Source organism: Oryctolagus cuniculus, chromosome 4, assembly GCF_051225735.1.
Source record: "Oryctolagus cuniculus isolate XC-2025 breed Fujian yellow rabbit chromosome 4, ASM5122573v1, whole genome shotgun sequence".
Lineage (NCBI taxonomy): Eukaryota > Metazoa > Chordata > Mammalia > Lagomorpha > Leporidae > Oryctolagus > Oryctolagus cuniculus.
In genome coordinates, this window is record NC_142870.1 from 88,006,502 (window position 1) to 88,025,008 (window position 18,507).

General features: G+C 35.1%; 1 protein-coding gene across 10 annotated transcripts in view; it reads right to left on the reverse strand.

The window, feature by feature from the left end:
• Window positions 1-2,749: 2,749 nt before the first annotated feature.
• Window positions 2,750-18,507, reverse strand: part of CCDC50 (coiled-coil domain containing 50) — a 75,431-nt gene continuing 59,673 nt past the window's right edge. For 3 of the 10 annotated variants that reach the window (XM_008266664.5, XM_008266660.5, XM_089330851.1), the window contains 5 exons: window positions 18,075-18,119; window positions 17,847-17,951; window positions 16,989-17,068; window positions 10,930-11,036; window positions 2,750-9,064 (listed from right to left, as the gene is read on the reverse strand). In XM_008266664.5, the coding sequence (XP_008264886.1) occupies window positions 9,045-9,064; window positions 10,930-11,036; window positions 16,989-17,068; window positions 17,847-17,951; window positions 18,075-18,119 (357 nt within the window). In that variant the 3' untranslated portion in view covers window positions 2,750-9,044. Of the gene's footprint in view, window positions 9,065-10,929; window positions 11,123-16,988; window positions 17,069-17,846; window positions 17,952-18,074; window positions 18,120-18,507 lie in introns of all 10 variants that reach the window. The other 7 variants (XM_089330853.1, XM_008266659.5, XM_089330852.1 and 4 more) reach the window with 4 other exon arrangements.

The window sequence follows — 18,507 nt, forward strand, 5'->3', positions numbered from 1 at the left end:
AAAACAGTGGATCCTGAAAACACTGCAATGTGGGTGAACCGACTGACACCTCAGAGATTACGTTTAAGTCAGAAAGCACACAGCCGAAGAACTAAGAGAAGTGGAGAAGAGCATTTGGGAAATCAGAGCAATCAAAAGCACTGAATCCACATGCCAGTACAAGCAGCATTCTCAGGAAAGACCTTGGAAGAACTTAGGCTGTCATGGTGGATTGATTTCAAGGCAGCTAAACTATTGAGAACAGGATCCCACAGCTGAGCTGCACAAAGCTCTGAAAAGTAGGTGAGTTTTTTTGGTGTTTTCTCCCCTCAACTTGTGGTATTCATGGCTACGTCTGCAAAACATTGGATAAACACAAGGTACAGAACTTGTGGTTACAGACCACATGTGACAAAGTCTCCAAAAAACAGGTAAAAAAAGTTACTCTATAAATGGACTTTTACAACCTTCCATAATCAAAACAAACAACCCTGTGGAAGGGTGAGAATCTGATTTTCAGAGTTATAATACTCCAATGTCCAGTTTTCAACCAAAACATTCCAAGACATGCAAAGAGTCAAATATGGCTCCTTCAAAGGAATAAACTAAATGCCATCAGTGAGGAGTCCAGAAGTTGGATTTATTACATTATTTAAAAGAACTGTTTCAAGTTTGATGGGACTTCAAAAACTTCATGGAAAATTTGCATTATGAAAAAATTATGCATGGATTTCAAAATGCTTTGCACAAAGATAAGCATCTTTTAATTACATTTTCCCTTAAAGCTTTTGATGTTCACTCTTGTGTTGGAAGACATGAGTCTACACATCTAATAAGTTCAACAAATTCCAAGTATAACAGATCTACACCTAGATTGATAATAATCAAACTGGTGAAAATCAAAGAATATTGAATAAGACAGAGACAGTTCATCAGGTACAAAGAAGCCTCATTTCTCACCAGAAGCCAAGGCAACCCTAAAATGCTCAGAGAAAATGACTGTAAGTGGAGATTTTTAAATTTTCCAAAATTGTGAAGAAATTAAAACATTAAAAGAAAAACAAAAGCCCAGGGAGTCTCTTACCATTAGACCTAAAAGAAAGATTAAAGGCTAAACAAAAGACATCAGGTCCTAGGTCAAAGTGAAGAAAATAAAGGGCTCTGGTAAATTTAAGTACAAAAAATAAATAAAAGATAGCACTATTGTATTCTTGATTTTGTAGCTCCATTTTTTATGTCCCACATGAATTAAAAGACAAGCATATAAATGTTCATTATAACTATGTTACTGGGTACCAAATATGTTTGCATCATCTGCATGAGTTTTTGTATGCTTTTGAAGTTGGTATCACTAGAATGTTAAATGTAATCTCAATGGTAACCATCAAGAAAATATAAAATGCATACATGAGGAAATAAAAACATAAGATGTGGCTGTTAAAGCATGTTACCTACATATATGGGAGAAAACTGACCTTTCTGTCCCTTATAGTGGAGGTAAAATTGTCTGGAAATCCCAACCCTAGGATTTGCAGTAGTATAGACTTTTTTAAAAAAAAGATTTCTCCAAATCTCTAAGCTGTGATTGGTGGGTAGCGTTTTCCTGGCTGTTCTTAAGGATAACTTTCTAAGGTGTTACTATGCAGCCATAGCCTGACAGCCCATAAATATCGCACAGAACCACCCTTCAGATTAAAAGCAGCTACCTTACTTACATATTCATTTTTTTTTTAAGTTGGCTTCTAGATGTCTGAACTTTCCTCACTGGCAACTTCATCTAGTAATTTTTTAAGAGAGCAAAGGCTGCAATCAACTTTCTCAACTAGATAATATATCATCTATACAACACTAGCTCCTTAGGATCTGATAATAACCATAGAGATCATTTAGATTCCCTATTAGGTTTGCTAAAGAAGAGTCTGAGGCCTTCAGAATCTGTTCCAGGCAACTAAAATAATGACCTTCTTAAAATAAATATAGAAATTACTGAAAATAATTCTAATTTTTAAGATATCTGCCATCATGGCCATAATAGCAAACCAAAATGAAGGAACAAGCCAAATGAAGGTAAAATATTAAATGGTAATTATTAATATAAACTTATTTTACGGTTTATTTGAAAGAGTTAGAGATCTTCTATCTGCTAGTTCACTCCTAAGATAGCTGGGCCAGGTTGAAACCATGAGCCAGGAACTTCTTCCAGGCCCGACACATGGGTGGCAGGGTTCTGAGCTCCTAAGCCACTTTCTGCTGCTTCTCCCAGGCCATTAGCAGGGAGCTGAATTGGAAGTGGAGCAGCCAGGACTCAAATCAGTACCCATATGGGATGCCAGTGTCACTGGCTACAACTTTACTCACTACACCACAATGCCATCCCAATATCGTTTTTAAAAATTCATTTGTCTAGAAGTGGTAAGGTGTAGTACAGACTGAGTTGTACATGGAGTCTTTAGCCATTAAATTATTTTGTGAACATCCACCTACCTGGTTTTCCTGTTAAATACATCAACAAGCGAGCTAATACTACACATAAAACAAGGCCACGTCCCACATCTGACTTACACTTGGGAGTATTTAAGAATCTCAGTGTACCATGTATCATTGTTATGCTATGCACACACACACACACACACACACACACACATATATATATATATAAAGTAGATGGAACTGGAATTTAAAAACTGATGATTTAAAGCAGAAGAAAAAATAATACTCCGAAGAACTTCCCAAAGTCCTTGAGTCTAGTGAAGAAAACAGGAGACAGAGATCACTGACTTAACAAATGATGACTTTATTAAGAGAGAAAGACAAGATTGGTGTTTACCTCAATTAAACCATCCAGGAGAACAAAGCACAGAGACTTATACAATACTTTGGTTTAAAAATTATTAATAATATCAGTATTAAACCTGATGTTTAAAGAACCAAATGGGACACCTTGTGTAAAAACAAATCATGAAAACACAAGCTTGCATAGATGAATTAATGCGGATGTACAGTTGGCATTTAAGGGAGGCTTGAGCACCGGAGAGTGCCTTATATGAAGCTGACCTGCTCTACCTCTCAAGACACATGGAAATCACCAGCACCATGTTACTCATTTTCCTCAGGGAGGTGATAAGCAGGAACAACTTGTGCTGTATGAAGGTGAATTGAAATAGACTGTTTCCCTTAGTCTAGTCCAGATGGGTGCATATACCAGTACCCACCACCAGTCACCTTTAAGGCACCCACAAAATGTCCCTCACAGTTTCATTTAATCTCTAATTAGGCATGTGGTTCAAGGTGACCTTTTTTTTGCCCTCAGACAGGCAACTATTCTCCATCAAGTTTATCTTAGTTCCCATGAGACAGTTCTTTCAAAGCTGCCTTTGGGGTTGGCTATAAATTCATAAGCACTTGGGATAGTCACTTATCTTTATAAGCATATCCATATTCCAAATTTTCAGAGGGGCTCCAAAAATCTGAAAGTGTCTGAATTTTTTTAGTCTGCCTCAAGAGATTACTTTCCCAAACTGTAAGATAAATAATAGCATCATCTCAAATTTCCTGAGCAACTTGATTTATATGAGCAAACTTCTGTGATTTTTAATTCAGCACCTTTCCAGAATATAAATATAGTGCTGGGATGGATTCTTGTTAGGGGAAATTCCATTACAAGAATTCTCATTTTGGAACATCATTTTTATATGCTATCTCCCCACTGTTCTCATTATTTACAACACTTCATGAAATGAATACTAGGCTATCAGTACAAGGCAGGTGAAAAATATCGTTATTTCTGAGAAAGGGAATTTGACTTTCAAGTTTATAGTAGGAGCTGAAGTTACAGCCTATGGGGATTTCAGGGAATAATTTAATCATAAGTACAAAAATTCTGATGTCAAAACCTCTCTCACCAAATTTAACAACTAGAAACTGATTTAGCAATTATGGTCTGAAATCCAGTGCAATAAAATGATATCTTAAGTATATGATCTGACATGGTTTCTCCTCTCAACTATCTTCTTTCCATTGTTCCTAATCTTTGCTCTTTTGTGAAGGAAATGTTACTCAAGCCCTGTCTTTCACTTCTTTTGCTCTCTACGTAAGAACCTCAGCAATGAACCATGGGGCAGAGTGAGTCAGGTAATTAATTCTGCTCTCATCTGAAATGCTGAAACCAGTTTAGTACAGTGCTGATTTCCTATGTTTCAAAGTCACTCAAAAAGAGAAAAACATATTCTACTTTGCAGAGAATACACAAAAGATACTAAATCCATCAGGAACATGTTAGTAAGCAGTGTTCACATACACATTAATGGAAACAGAATGGATTTTACAGTCAGATAATTCCACAAATCAACATCACTAGTCATATGATCATGTTACTTTGTAGCATTTAATAGAACCTTTAAAAAACACTCCAGTGTCTTCCCTACCATAGCAAAAGTTTTCCCAATTTCCTCTTAAAAGTAATAGACACACTCTTCATGTCAGCAAATGTCTCATTTCCACTAAATGTCTCTGCTTTGGTTTTCTCCCTTTTGCTGTAAGCATTTCAATAAACAGAGTATTGGAGAACTTCTTATAAATAGATAATATGACCATCTTCACTGTACAAAAGAACCTTTGGAATAGTCACCAGAGAAAAGGACGATAGTTAACTCTCAATTATTCAGAAAGTGATCACCTGGTGTGAAAGATATACACAGCCAGGAAATTTTTTTTGTCATCTCACTGCTCATTCATGAAGAGACTCACGAACAAGGTGAAATGATGTAACCAACAGTGTTACATGTCAGGAACAGCTCAGAGGAAAGGAGATTCAAAGCTCCTGATGCCAAGGATACTTGAGAATCATCTATGAATGTTACATCTCAATGGAGACTTGATGGCAACTGACACATAGGAAGCGAAGTACACTGACCTGGGTTGGAGACAGACTAACTTAAGGCAATACTACTCCCTACAGACAGTGTTAGCATAAAGTGCAGGTCTCAACAGGAATGGGACTCTGTGACAATGACATTTTCCCAGTTTATCATCTCCTTCTTGACTTTTCTAAAAGTAAATTTCAGCATTTCTAATTACAGCTGTTAAATGCCAGGAGCAACAACAGCTCCGACTCTTTCCTTTAACAGTGTCACATACCATAGGATAAAAGAGATTCTTCCACCAAGAGCTTAGATGTCATGGTGCCCCTTGCAGCATTTACAGGAAAGTACCAAGTTTGCTTCTCGTGGCCCATATTGCCTATCATGGGCTAAGAAGAAAAGAGCTTTCTATCAACAGTAAGATAAGCAGATATGGCTTCTTAAGACACACAGGCACCACGAGATATGAGGAGAAAAATGGGACCATTTCTTACAGTCATTTCTCTGAATATGAGTAACAATGGACAAAGTACATCCTTACTAATCTTTTCACTTTTGCTGAACAATCAGGTATGATTTATGATTGTTTCTAAAAAGCCTATGTTATCAGACTATGGCACAGTATTTACAGTGAAATTGACCTGACCAGCATTCCCTTTCAATGTTAATGCTTCCTACACTAATACTGTCTTTCAAAAATGGAGTGGGGGAAAAAGCCTTTAACTGCAAGCTATATTCAGTTCTCTGTCCTTCAGAAAGCTGCTTACATAGTTTTACTAGGGTACAAAGTTTTATAGTCAATCACTACAGTTATCTTTCAACAGAATCATCACTAAATAATGAATCATTTTGATATCCATTGACCAAAATGATTTTTATACAATGGCAACAGACATTGAAAATCAAGGCTGTAAAATGTTAACCACTTGTGTGGTAAACTGAATGCACCAGGTTATAATTAGGTTATTTCCAATTTGGCACAACACAAGTTTGGAGAAGACTCAATCATACTTAATAAAAATAATTATCAGTTAAAAGTTCTTCACTTGCATAATGAAACATTCTGGCTTTAAGGAAAAGGAATGGACGACTATCAGAAATGAATGTATTCATCATTCAGTTCAGTTTCAAGTCACAGCAGAGATGAAAAGAGGGAAATGAGGCAGGCTTACGGTTTTCTAGAGTGAGTTCAGTGGAGCTCAAGACCGAATGTACAATATGTTGACCTGGATCCAAGTGTCCATCATCATTTTGAAATTTTCCTCCTAGGAGCATCTATCCAGCTCTTTTCTAATTTAGATGTTTCTCTATGATCAAAAACCATATGGCACTTTTTGCAGTTCATTAGTATGCTGCTGGTTGTTGTGAAGTCACTTGAGAAACAGTAATAAACGGTATGCCAAGTCATTGTCTAGTCCTCTTTTAAAGCAGGTAAAGCATATGTCCAGTCTCCTAAAACATAATTGGGTCTAACAGTGGTTTGAACACTAGTCAAGGGTTTTGTTTGTCTGTGTGTGTTTTTTTTTTTTTTTTTTTTTTTTAAAGTTAGGACCTTTAGCCTGACTCTATAACCTCCCTTCCAGGCAATACTTTACAAAAAGTTAGGTGGAGGAAAGAAGACATACATGTAAGCAGCCTTCGATACAGCTCCGTTAACACATTGTGCTCATTCAGCAATACTGGTATTAATGGAGGCCTGGTCTCCAGGGAGCAGAGAAAAAAACAAAAAGATTTTCCAAGGCCAGAAGCATTAGTTTATATCACAATATTAAAGCATAATATACTGTGGCTCTAAAAATTAAATGGTATGTGTTCTAGCAGAATTAGGAACAAAATGCTTCCATATTTATATTAAAATGACAAAGTATAAAACAGAGAACACAGGGAAGAGTGTCTAGTAATTCATTAAAGTACAGTTACTAGTTGCTTCTATTGTCTCAAAGATAATTATTTGAAAGAGAAAGAATATTTAATCAGTAGAATTAGATTTCCACCTTCTTATTCATAGGGAAATAATTACTCTGATATTCTTTAAAAAGTGTCTGCTTTACAAAAAAATAAAATAAAGATAAAATTTTTAAATTTTTAATTTTTTAAAAACCTAAAAAAAGTAACACATTTTCAATACATATGTTGAACTGGATAGCACAAGGGAATTACCACCTTTGGTCACTCATTAAGACAGTTAAAACACTAACAGTCTGGTTAAGTGGCCTGACATCATTTTGAATGGAGTATCTCCTGTTAGTATTTTACAATAATAAATTATGAATGAACAAAGTACATGAGAGGCAAGAAAATGCAGAAGTTTTGAAATAAAACTGATTGTTGTATGATAGAAAAATAAACATTTTTAAAATAAAAATATGGCAAATGATGATGTCCATTTGCCTCATTATCAAATAAAAATATTACTGTATTTTTTTTCTTTAAAGTTACCATAAAAAACTTTTAAAAATATGAAGAAAAATCACAGGGCAGATAAAGAAAAATATAGCATTAGTATAAGTCAACAAGGTCTAGCTTTTGACTATTGAAATCACTATCTGGAATTTGACTTAAGGCCAGAACCTCCACATTGTCTCCACTTTCCTATCTAAATGACTATTTTTCTATGTTAATTTCATCACAGCCATCCAAAGTTCTATTATTTACTCTGTCCTCCATTTCTCTAAAATGACAATATCCCTTATTATTTTATTTCTATGTTTTCATTTGCATAAAACTTAACTCTCAGATGACATCACTCAACCTCCTATACTACAAAATCTTTATGAAATCAAACATCTTTCTCAAAATGACAGTTCCAAATCTACTACAAAAAACATTCCTAAACAGCTTCCTGAATACTGCCTGATTTTTAAGACTACCTGGAAAAATAAGGCAAAGAGAAGGCAGTTCTCACTAGGAAACAAATTAAGAATTTTTTTCCTAGTCATGTATATATTTCTTTCCTAAACAAACCCTATGTCAAAATTCCAAAAATGTCAATTTCATACAGTGAAAAAGAATATCAAGCCAAGCTGATACATATATGTATAATGTATAAATATGCAAATATGTACATATACTACATACATATGTGCATGTGTGTGAGAATGTATATATGTTAATACAAACACACACACTTTGGCTACCATTTGTGTTAACTAAGTAATATAGGAAAATAAGCATTTCTATGAGGTTAGCAACCAAGACTAAATTTCCTGAAGGGAGGCTTTAAAGGTCTTATACAAAGGAATATAAAGCTCATTAACAAGTAAGTAGAATCTTGGTAAAAGAATTACTTAATCAAACTTGATGTTGAGTTAATCTTACTGATAGGTATACAAAACAACACTGAGAGGCTGCCAACAAATATTTATGTTTTGTAAGCAAGAATAAAACCTTCAATCTATAGTCAGAAAGACTGACAGCATTATCACTTACACAACTGCTTTCTATTTCCTTTGGCTCCACAAGCAAAACAAAAGAAAGGATAGAAACAATATTTTCAGTTGAATTTGCATGGAGTTGAGCTAACATTTCAGAGAATTAAGTTTTTCTCATAGAAACTGACACAAGATCCATCGCCCAGCAGCTTCAGAAAGCCTTGGTACTGAGGAAGCAACAGAGTGAATATCTAGCCAATTTACTCCTTTAAGGATATCCAAAACCTCCACAGTCCAGGTATTTAGATTTCAACTGTTGCATGAATTTTCTTTTTTCATACTTTATGGTTTTTTTTTTTTTATTCTCTTCCTGTAGAGTACAAAAAGCCAAGGCTCTGTCCTTCAAAACATGATAAACTAATACACCAAAAAAAGCTACATCTTACATTCTTTTATTCTGTGCTGCACCCAAACATACTTTACTTTATCTATTCATCTCCATATAATTCTAATTGCTAAACAAAGTCTAGACCCTAGAGACCAATATTCCATACTTAACAAAAGGGCATTTTACAGTGCTCTTGGATACTATATCCCAGGAAGGATATGCAGCATAGAGGTTGCCATTAGTCAGAAGCTACATTTTCTTACACTGCCCAAGTGATCAGGAGTAACCAAAGCATTTGAAATGAATTAAAAATATTTATGGTCAGACAAAACCCCGAGATAAATCCCAGGACTGCAAACAATGGAGGGAAAAAAGTGTGGAATGCATTCTGTATCATCCAGCAATATCTGCTACAGTGAGTCCATTTTCAAGCCAGATTCCTGTTTTTTACTGCTTGTAATGGAAACCTGAAAAGAGGAACAAAGGAAACACAATTAAGAAAAAATAACTGAAACTCAAGACAGCTTTTCTCCCCATTCAAGAAAAATCATTAGTTCTATGTATTTCAAATGGTTTCTTTGTTCTTTTTTAAAAAATATTTACATACAGAATCAATATGCTATTTTAACAATGCATCAAATGCATATAAAGGACACTAAGGAACACCTCAAAAAATGATGCAAGCATAGTTAGACAAAGAAAAACTTAAGTTATTTCATTTAAATCAAAGATAATGAAAATGCCCCCAACTGATGGAAACTGTGATGTGTGGGTTGTTTCAGTATAGATAGCCAGCTCTATTAAATAGTGTCCTTTGTTTTATTACAAAAACTGGATGAATGTCAGAATAGAGAAGGGATGATTTTTTTTTTTTAATTTTTTTTTGACAGGCAGAGTTAGTGTGAGAAAGAGAGACAAAGAGAAAGGTCTTCCTTTTCCACTGGTTCACCCCAAAAATGGCCGCTGAAGCTGGCGTGTTGCGCCCATCTGAAGCTAGGAGCCAGGTGCTTCTTCTTGGTCTCCCATGTGGGTGCAGGGCCCAAGCTCTTGGGCCTACCTCCACTGCCTTCCCGGACCACAGCAGAGAGCTGGACTAGAAGAAGAGCAACTGGGACAGAATCCAGCGCCACGACCGGGACTAGAACCTGAGGTGCCGGCGCTGCAGGCAGAGGATTAGCCATGTGAGCCATGGCGCCAGCCGAAGGGATGATTTTTTAAAACTTAAAATGTTCGACACTTCCCATCTAGAGATTCTGATTTAATTATTCTTCGCTCTCACACAATGGTAGTTTTTAAAGGCAGCATAAAAGTTTTAAAAAATCTGGGAAATTTTTCATCAGATATGGAAGAATATTAAAAAAAAGTCACCTAAGAAATCTTTAACAACTGGTAACAAAAAATAAAAACTTCATCAATTAATAAGGTCTAATATCTGTAAAGTCTATGGCAATCTGTGAACTTTACTCACATATTTTATCCTGGCAACTGTGACATTTTCCATTTAGACTGCCTCCATTTAGCAGGTTAGGAAATTAATAAAAGAAATTACCTTTTTTATTTTATTACTCTCATGAATATATATAACTAAATATACACACATATATATATATATAAATGAGTTACATATAAGTGAACACATATCCTCAAAACAGCAAAAACATTCAACAATCCTTCCATTTGAAAGATTGCTAAATTTAGACATCCATTATCTTTATTTTCTTTGTATCATCCTTTTTCACAAGGTTTTATGTGTTTGTGTGTACATACATATTTTAAATTTAATTACTAGTGTCATGGGTAGATAAAAATAGCAAGCAAAGGTTGAACATCCCTTGCCCAAAATTTCTGAGACCAGAAGTGTTTAAAACATCAGAGTTTTCTGGATTTGGGAATATTTGCATAAACTTTGCTGAATTTGAACTGCTCCAAGATCTGAAACTTTTTGAACATCATGTCAACACTCAAAATGTTTTAGATGTCAGAGAATTTCAAATTTCCATATTTGGAATGATCACTCTGTATAGAAAAAGCAGTTTAATAGATATAAATCAAAGTCACAATCAACCTTTAAGAGTCTGATGAAAGCTATGGTTTCCTCTGCAGGAAAAAGCAAATACACAGAAAAGCTTGCATTAAATTTAAAGTTTTCCTTTTGGTCTGTGTTAAAACACTGTCATTATTTGCTGAAAAAAGCTACCTTCTTTTTCCACTCTAGTAATCTGTAGACAGCATTTGACTTCCCACTGTAAGGTTTAAAAGTAAAATATATATATTTATAAACGATAAAGCTTAAAAGTAAAAATTTAAACTTGCCCATGTACACTCTTCTTACCTTTATGAGAGGACTCTGCTTTTGAGAAATGACGGGTGGAACTGTGCTGCTTTGTAAAATGAGTATAATCCGTATCCTCAGCTTCTGTCGTGGTAGGTGGTGGTGGTCTGAAGGGAAGCCAGAATTTAAAAGATATTCTACATATTGGTTAGTACATGCCACTTCCCATTGGATTATACCGCAAAAACGTTTTCTGTAGAAATAAAAAGGTCAAAATCCTGTAGAATGAATTCTACTTTAGTTCTTGGATAGTTATATGACCTTCAATAAACTACTTTATCTTAATTTTCCTTCAGGTTTTGCTGTGGATCCTTTGTTTTGATACATGTAATCAAATAAAAACAAATGTATTTTTTCAACACCTAAACTGCATGAGGCACTCTGTTAAAAATAAGAAGATAAGTAAGGTGTGACTGTTGCTGTTAATAAGACACATTTATCTTGTTTGGTCCGTTTTCCAAGAAAAAATAAAGAGAAGAAAGTAAGAAAGCTGAGGAAGAAAGAAGAGAGGAAGGATTAAAGAAAGGATAGTAAGTATTGAGGGAAGGGATTTTGAGAACATTTCATGAGCAAAGTTTCTTTATCCACTAGGTGGCAAAGTAGATCTTAACATAATTGCATCTTTCTATGGAACACATTTGCAATTTTTATGACAAAGAAAACAAAATTTAAAAAAAGATTAGAAAATTGTTACTAAACTTTTTACCTTAATTATTTAACACAGATTTTTGCAACAACTGGGCACTGATGAAAAACAAAACCTTTCATGTTTTTGTTTAGTAAAGATGTGCTCAAATTTTGTATTAAAGCATGGACCCATATCAATATTTAAGCATGTTGTAGAATGTTTTATATTATTATACATAAAATCTGTAAGCCATTGGCATTTTGAGGTTTAGAAAGTCATACTTCTTTTGGTATAATGGGCTCTATCGTATAAAGACAGGTGTTTTCAAATTTCTTACCCTGTCCCCAAACACTAATTCTCTCCCTTAAGTACTCAGCATTTAGAAGAAGTCAGCATGAGATGTGTACATAAATTTGTATATATACTGAGGGCTGTGCCAGTGGTTCTATATTTCAGTTAACTTGTGGGACGACTCTGTACAGTGGCTATTGTATACATGTTTTAGAGTTAGATTAAAGATGTAGTCAAGTTCACATTGCTGTCAGGTGCCAAAGCTGGAGCTGAAATTCAACTAGACCTCCAAACCAATGCTTTAACTTCTATACTACACTATGCTACACAGGTACAGATTTTTTAATGAGCAGTAGCAACATGTGCATACAGGAGTGTATGTGTGGGTGTGTGTCTTAGGTTTTGATATGTATCTTTGTCTTACATTCAAAAATCTTGGAAAAAAGATACATTTTAACATATGCATATATTTTCTGTGTTTTTGTTATAAATGAGGGAATTTTAAACACTTTGTGAAAAATGGAATTAATAGCGAAATTTATTTCGGTGCGAATTTTTTTTAAATCCAGACATGAGGCATCTTCAAAGAGCTCATGGAAGAAGCATACTGTGAAAAAAAATTATGCATGATTTCAAAAAATGTTTTACACCAAAATAAACTTATCGTTTAACTCTATTTTCCACAAATTGTTTGAAGTACCCTTTGAACTAAAAACAATGTGCTCCTAAAAAGTCTGCAAAACATTTAAGAGAAACACCTACTGGGACTTGTCTTAGTAGTAGCTGGACAAAGCTATTAATCTTATTACCAGGTGAATTTGACTTGGTGATGTGCAATAAGGTTTGTTGTCTTAGGCATCTAACAGCAACCCTGAGTATCTTTGTTCTTATCTATGCATTCTTATCTATTCTCAGAAATGTTCTTCTTAAAATTAATCCAGTAGAAGCGGGTATTGTAGCCCAGCAAGTTAAGCTGCCTTTTGGGATGCCAGTATCCCATAAAGAGTGTGGTTTTTAGTTCAGGCTGCTCCATGCTTCTGATCCAGCTTGCCGTGGATTCAAATAGGAGACAGGAGATGATGGCTCAAAGTTCTTGGGCTCCTATCACCCATAAGATCAGTGTCTATCCTGTGTGTGTGTGTGTGTGTGTGTGTGTGTGTGAGAGAGAGAGAGAGAGAGAGAGAGCGCGTGCGCGAGCGAGCCTACCTGGCATTCTGCCTTTTAGTAAAATAAAGTAAATACATCTTAAAAACTTAATCAGTAGTCTTTTCAGTAGTGTCTTTTTTTGAGATGTTTGTAATCAATTGTTCTAAAGAAAGTAATCTCTACCTGTGAGAAATTCACCCCTGCTTACCTAAAGGCCAACTTTTTAGGTCAAGCAAATGTATGTTTATTGTATAATGGCTAATGGACATTTACCATCATGGAATACATAAATTCTGACTAGAATCTGACTACTCTGGAACACCTCCAAAGTAAATAGGCTTCTCCTTCCCACATCTAGGGCACTCATATTCTGCCCTGAATAAACCTTTTATTAATCTTTCCATAAACCGTATTTTATCTCCATCAACAATAGATATATTAATGTGAGCAGAGTATAAAATGTGTCATTTTTGTTTTTCTCTTAGCCATTTGATTACAAATATTATAAACCCAATAAATAGTGCTTTCCTTTTGTTATTCCCATTATTGACTAACATTTCGAACTCTTACTTTAAAATAGTTACAGAAGACTTGGAGGAAGAATTGACACAAAACAATTTGACTTTAGAATTAAGAAACTCAGTTTCACAAAGCAGGTGGCTAAGGAAGTAACTGAGGCCCAAGAAAACAGAAATGGTAATAAAGGTAGCACAGTTTATTCTTTACTATTTTATTAACCTCAGTAGCTTATTATCAGTTACTTTTAATTCTTTTATTAATGCTACTAGGTGACTGAAAGCCACAAAGACAAAGGCCGAGTGGAACATACAAAAAAAAAAAAAAAAAAATGTGACTATTGCTCTACCTTCATCACCAAGCAAAAGGATTCTAAAATCTTAAAACAGCATAGGACTCCAAGAAATTCTCTAGGATCGCCATGTAAGGATAAGATTGCCAAAGCAATCTAGAGAATGTCCTCAGTTATCTTATGCTGTTCTGTTTAGCTTCTGGTTATAAAGAAAAAACAAACAACCAATCTAGATTTATTGCTTTCTGAATCAAAATTAATTTGTTGCAAGAGACAATATTTAAATGCAAAGCTAGAAAAATCTATTAACCAATATTTAACAGTTTTCATTGTATAAAGATATTCCTCACAATTCACTCTGAAAAACACTTCTTCAATAAACCATCCTTGACACACAAAACAGGTTGTCCCTTTGCTTGAATGGAACTGTGTATTTTTCAACCACAGCACTTAACACAGTAATAATAATTATTTGCATAACTTAAACTTCATGAAATTACAAAACAGGTTATCCTTGCTCATTGTTGCTTACCTCAGTTCTAAGTAATTATTGGGATTCTTAGTAAATATTTGATAAATGAGTAACTAGAGATGTGATTCACATTCATAATGTATGAGGAATTAAATGTGATTTATAATTTCTTTAAGTTTTTCCAAGGGAAAAAAATGTAAGTGAAATAGCAAGTAGTGTTACCAGCAAAAATCCTGTAGTTGAAACAACTGAGAACTTGGCTTTTAACTTTTTCCAGTAAAAAAGGAATTAGAATTAATACAGATTGCTAACTGGTTTTCTAATTCTTTAAAGAGAATATAAAATCTTGTAATGACAAAAGAAATTAAATCTTTCACCTTAATCTTATAAGCTCTCCATGCAACCTTCTTTCTCCTCTACTACTACTATCTTGATCTAGGAAGATTTCTGCTTTTCAGTCCATAAAACACACTCTTTCTGTACAGAGAGGAAGGTTTTTCTAAATGTGTGAAAGGAAACCATAGATTCTAACCAGAAATTATACATTCTGATAATAGTTGTACAAAATAACTATACATCCAAATTATAGACATTCTAATTTTTAATTGAAAATGTTTTAAAAAGTTCTGAATAAATGTTATTTTCCCTATATAGACATTCTATAAATGGTATTAAAGACAACTATTCATGTCAGGTAAAAAAGATTTCAATTTTATTAGCCATAAGTAATTTTTCAGTAATTAATAACAGTCACTTGAAAGGCAGACTCTACGAAGTAGACAAACAGATAGACAAAGATCTCCCATCTGCTGACTTACTTTCCAAATGCCCAGGAACTGGGAATACAATTTGATCCACCCATTATGACGATAGGGACCTAACTAAGAGTCATCATCTGCTGCTTCCCAAGGTGTGCATTAAAGCACGAAGCAGGAATTTAGAGTGGAGCTGGGACTCAAACCCAGGCACTCTGATATGAGATGTCAGCATCTCAGGCAGCATGGTAACCTCTGCGCCAAGCACCCACCCTTTTAACAGTCATCTTCAATATAGGAAAATTTGGGGGCTGGTGCCATGGCACTGTGCATAAAGCAGTGCCTGCTGTGCCAGCATCCCATATGGATAACGGTTCAAATACTACTCCACTTCTGATCCAACTCCCTGCTAATGCGCCTGGGAAAGTAGCAGAAGATGCCCAAGTGCTTGCGCCCCTGCACCTATGTGGGAGACCCAGAAGAAGCTCTTGATTCTTGATCAGCCTATTTCTGGCCATTGTGGCTATTTGGGGAGTGAACCAGCAGATGGAAGATATCTCTCTCTCTCTCTCTTTCTGCCTTTCCTTCTCTGTAACTCTTTCAAATAAATAAATTTTTTTTTAAAAATAGGATCATTTGATTATTTACTCTCTCTACATTTCAAATATTTTAGAGTATCTACATTTCTGAAACATTTCAACTTTAATAAACCTTTAAAAATAAATATTCCAGACTGTTCTACCATATGTTATCAAAGTTATTTGAATTTTTACAAGGCCAAGGACTTTGAAAATTGCAAAATAACCTAAAGTTGAATTCATGTGACTAAAAATAAGGATAATAATCTAGACATATTTACCCTCAGAAAAGATTAGCTGCTTACTTTACTTGGACACTGTGAGGATATATATACTCAAGTGTAGGGATCTTAAATATGACTCACACAAACATTCAGCATGTGCGCAACCAAAAGCTTTATGAGGAACAGATTTCATATAATTAGATGGACTCTACTATTATTGTCCTCTAAGCAATACAAACCTGATACAATTTTCAGAAGGGTATTTATCTTCTGAAAGCACATGAGATTAAAAATAGAGGATGGCTTCTGAAGAGCACTAAACATGTTCACATGAAGGAAACAAGTCTAGCAGCTTCACTGTGCGCAAAGAGTGGAAACCACAGTGTGTATTTTTTACAAAGCTTAGGCTTCACAAACTAATAGTATTAATAGGACCAAATTGAAAGTTTTAATAATTCAGCTTTAAAAATGTTAAGATTTGCTGGTACTTTTGTCTCTTTATATTTGTTTTCTCTTCAAAATCCAATCACATTTTCTTTTGAAAGGTAACCAAAAGCAATAAAGAAAAAACAGACTGCTTTTCCGGAGACATAAATATTGACAGTATAATGTTGAGGATACAGCAGTTCCTCCCTAACTTTGACTCAAGACTGCTTGAGAGAGGTTTACAAAAAAGCATCCATTCTGAAGCCAGAGCTATTTGATCTAGTGGGATTTAGGTGACTTACAGTGACTAAAGTATTTGCCGAGGACATTTATACTCAAACAGAAATGAGTTTTGACATGTTTAAATGTCATCCACGTTATCACTGTGACCATGAAATCCTAAAAATTTAAAACCTGAAATTTCATTTAGGAAAATGGTTAATCTCATCCCTCTGAAATTGAGGGCATAAATTTAGTGAATGCAGAGATAAGAACTGCTCCTAACAAGTACATCTTTCCCTCTATACCTCAGCTTCTGTAGAACAGCCCTGATTTTACTTCTACATCCAGTTTAAGACTGGAAATAAAGTTTAAGAATAACCTTGGCAGATCTGATACCACCACAAGTTTGCAGAGCTTCGGCTCTCCTCTCCAAAGAACAAAAACTATTCTTAGGCAACTGACATCTCCTTAGTCACCTTCCTCATTCTCCTTCTCCGGTGTCATCTTACCGTGCTGGCCTGTCATTCTTAGAACGGTGAGGTTCATCACTCTCTTTTGACTTTGGATGCACTGATTTAGCTGATTTTAGCTATGGATAGAAAACAGACAAAATACACACACACACACATTAAACAAAGGGAAAAATAAGGTTTAGAAAATATGTATATTATGCCAATCTCTCCTTTAGTAATTTCAAGTTACTTATTTAAGCAACTTTTTTTTTTTAATTTATCTAGAAGCAGAGAGACAGGGAAAAAAGAGAGACAGAAAGAAAGAGATCTCCCATCTGCTGGTTCACTCCCCAAATGCGAACAATAGGCAGGGCTGAGAGAGGAGAGAGAGGGAGGGAGAGAGGGAGGGAGGGAGAGAGGGAGAATTCTTCTATATTGGTCCACATGCCCACAACAGCGAAGGAGAGACCAGGAGCCAGGAGCTCCATCTGGTCTCCCACACAGGTGGCAGGGACCTAAGCACTTGAGCCATCTTCTACTGCCTTTCCAGGTGCATTAGCAAGAAATTGGATTGGAAGTAGAACAGTCAGGACATTAAATGGGAGCTCATGTGGGATGCCGATGTTGCAAGTGGCAGCTTAACCTACCATGCCACAATACCAGCCCTTCAGTTCATCTTAAAATACATAGAATTTAAGTTTTTAATCACAGCAATAACTTTTTATAGTTACAGTCAAGAATTCAAAGCTTTTTATTCATAGTGAAACTTATAAAATCAGATTCATAAATGCAGTGCAGATCATTTGTATATCCTAAATGTATTTGTAGAAATTAAAATTCTACCACGAAAGTGGAGTTCTTTTCATTTCTCATTTTATTTCTAACTAGAAGACAAACCCAAATAACACACCCTACCTTCCATTCTGGATCATGCTTTCTTTTTTCCAAAGATGACTTTTCCCGTTCCCTGGCTTTCTTGTAAGCTTTCTTTTCTTCAGCCATTAGGAGTCGAGCAATTTCCTAAACAAAATCCAGTCAACATTAGTTGCAGATCCTCAGTATGGAAAATTATCAGGATATTAACACCCTCCCCCCCCCCCTGCCAAAAAAATGAGTTAAATTCATTAACTAAAATGGACTTACTTCATCCTGGGCGACCTGAGCTGCTCTCATGTCTACTTGGGTAGCCTGTGGTATAGAAAACACAAAGAAGAAAAATTTAGCTGGAATACATGTCATTCATTTAAAAAAACTCTTACAAAAAATAGATAATTGAAGCCAATTATGATTAACATCCCTGAAGCTGATAATCAGTTGGTACACTTTCAGCAGATATAAAAAGGGGCTCTTTTATTTAAATACTACATATAGCGAGTTCTTAGAGAAATATCACAACTTTATAATGCAGAGACAGGGATACAGTTCTGTTGCTACTGCTCAATCAGTAAGTGAAAGTGGACTTATTCATAAGTGTCCCTTATTCATGAGTACATGTTCCAAGACGCCCAGTGAATGCTTGAAACCACATTGGTACAAACACTTCCTATATTTTTCCTACATGTACACGTACCTATAA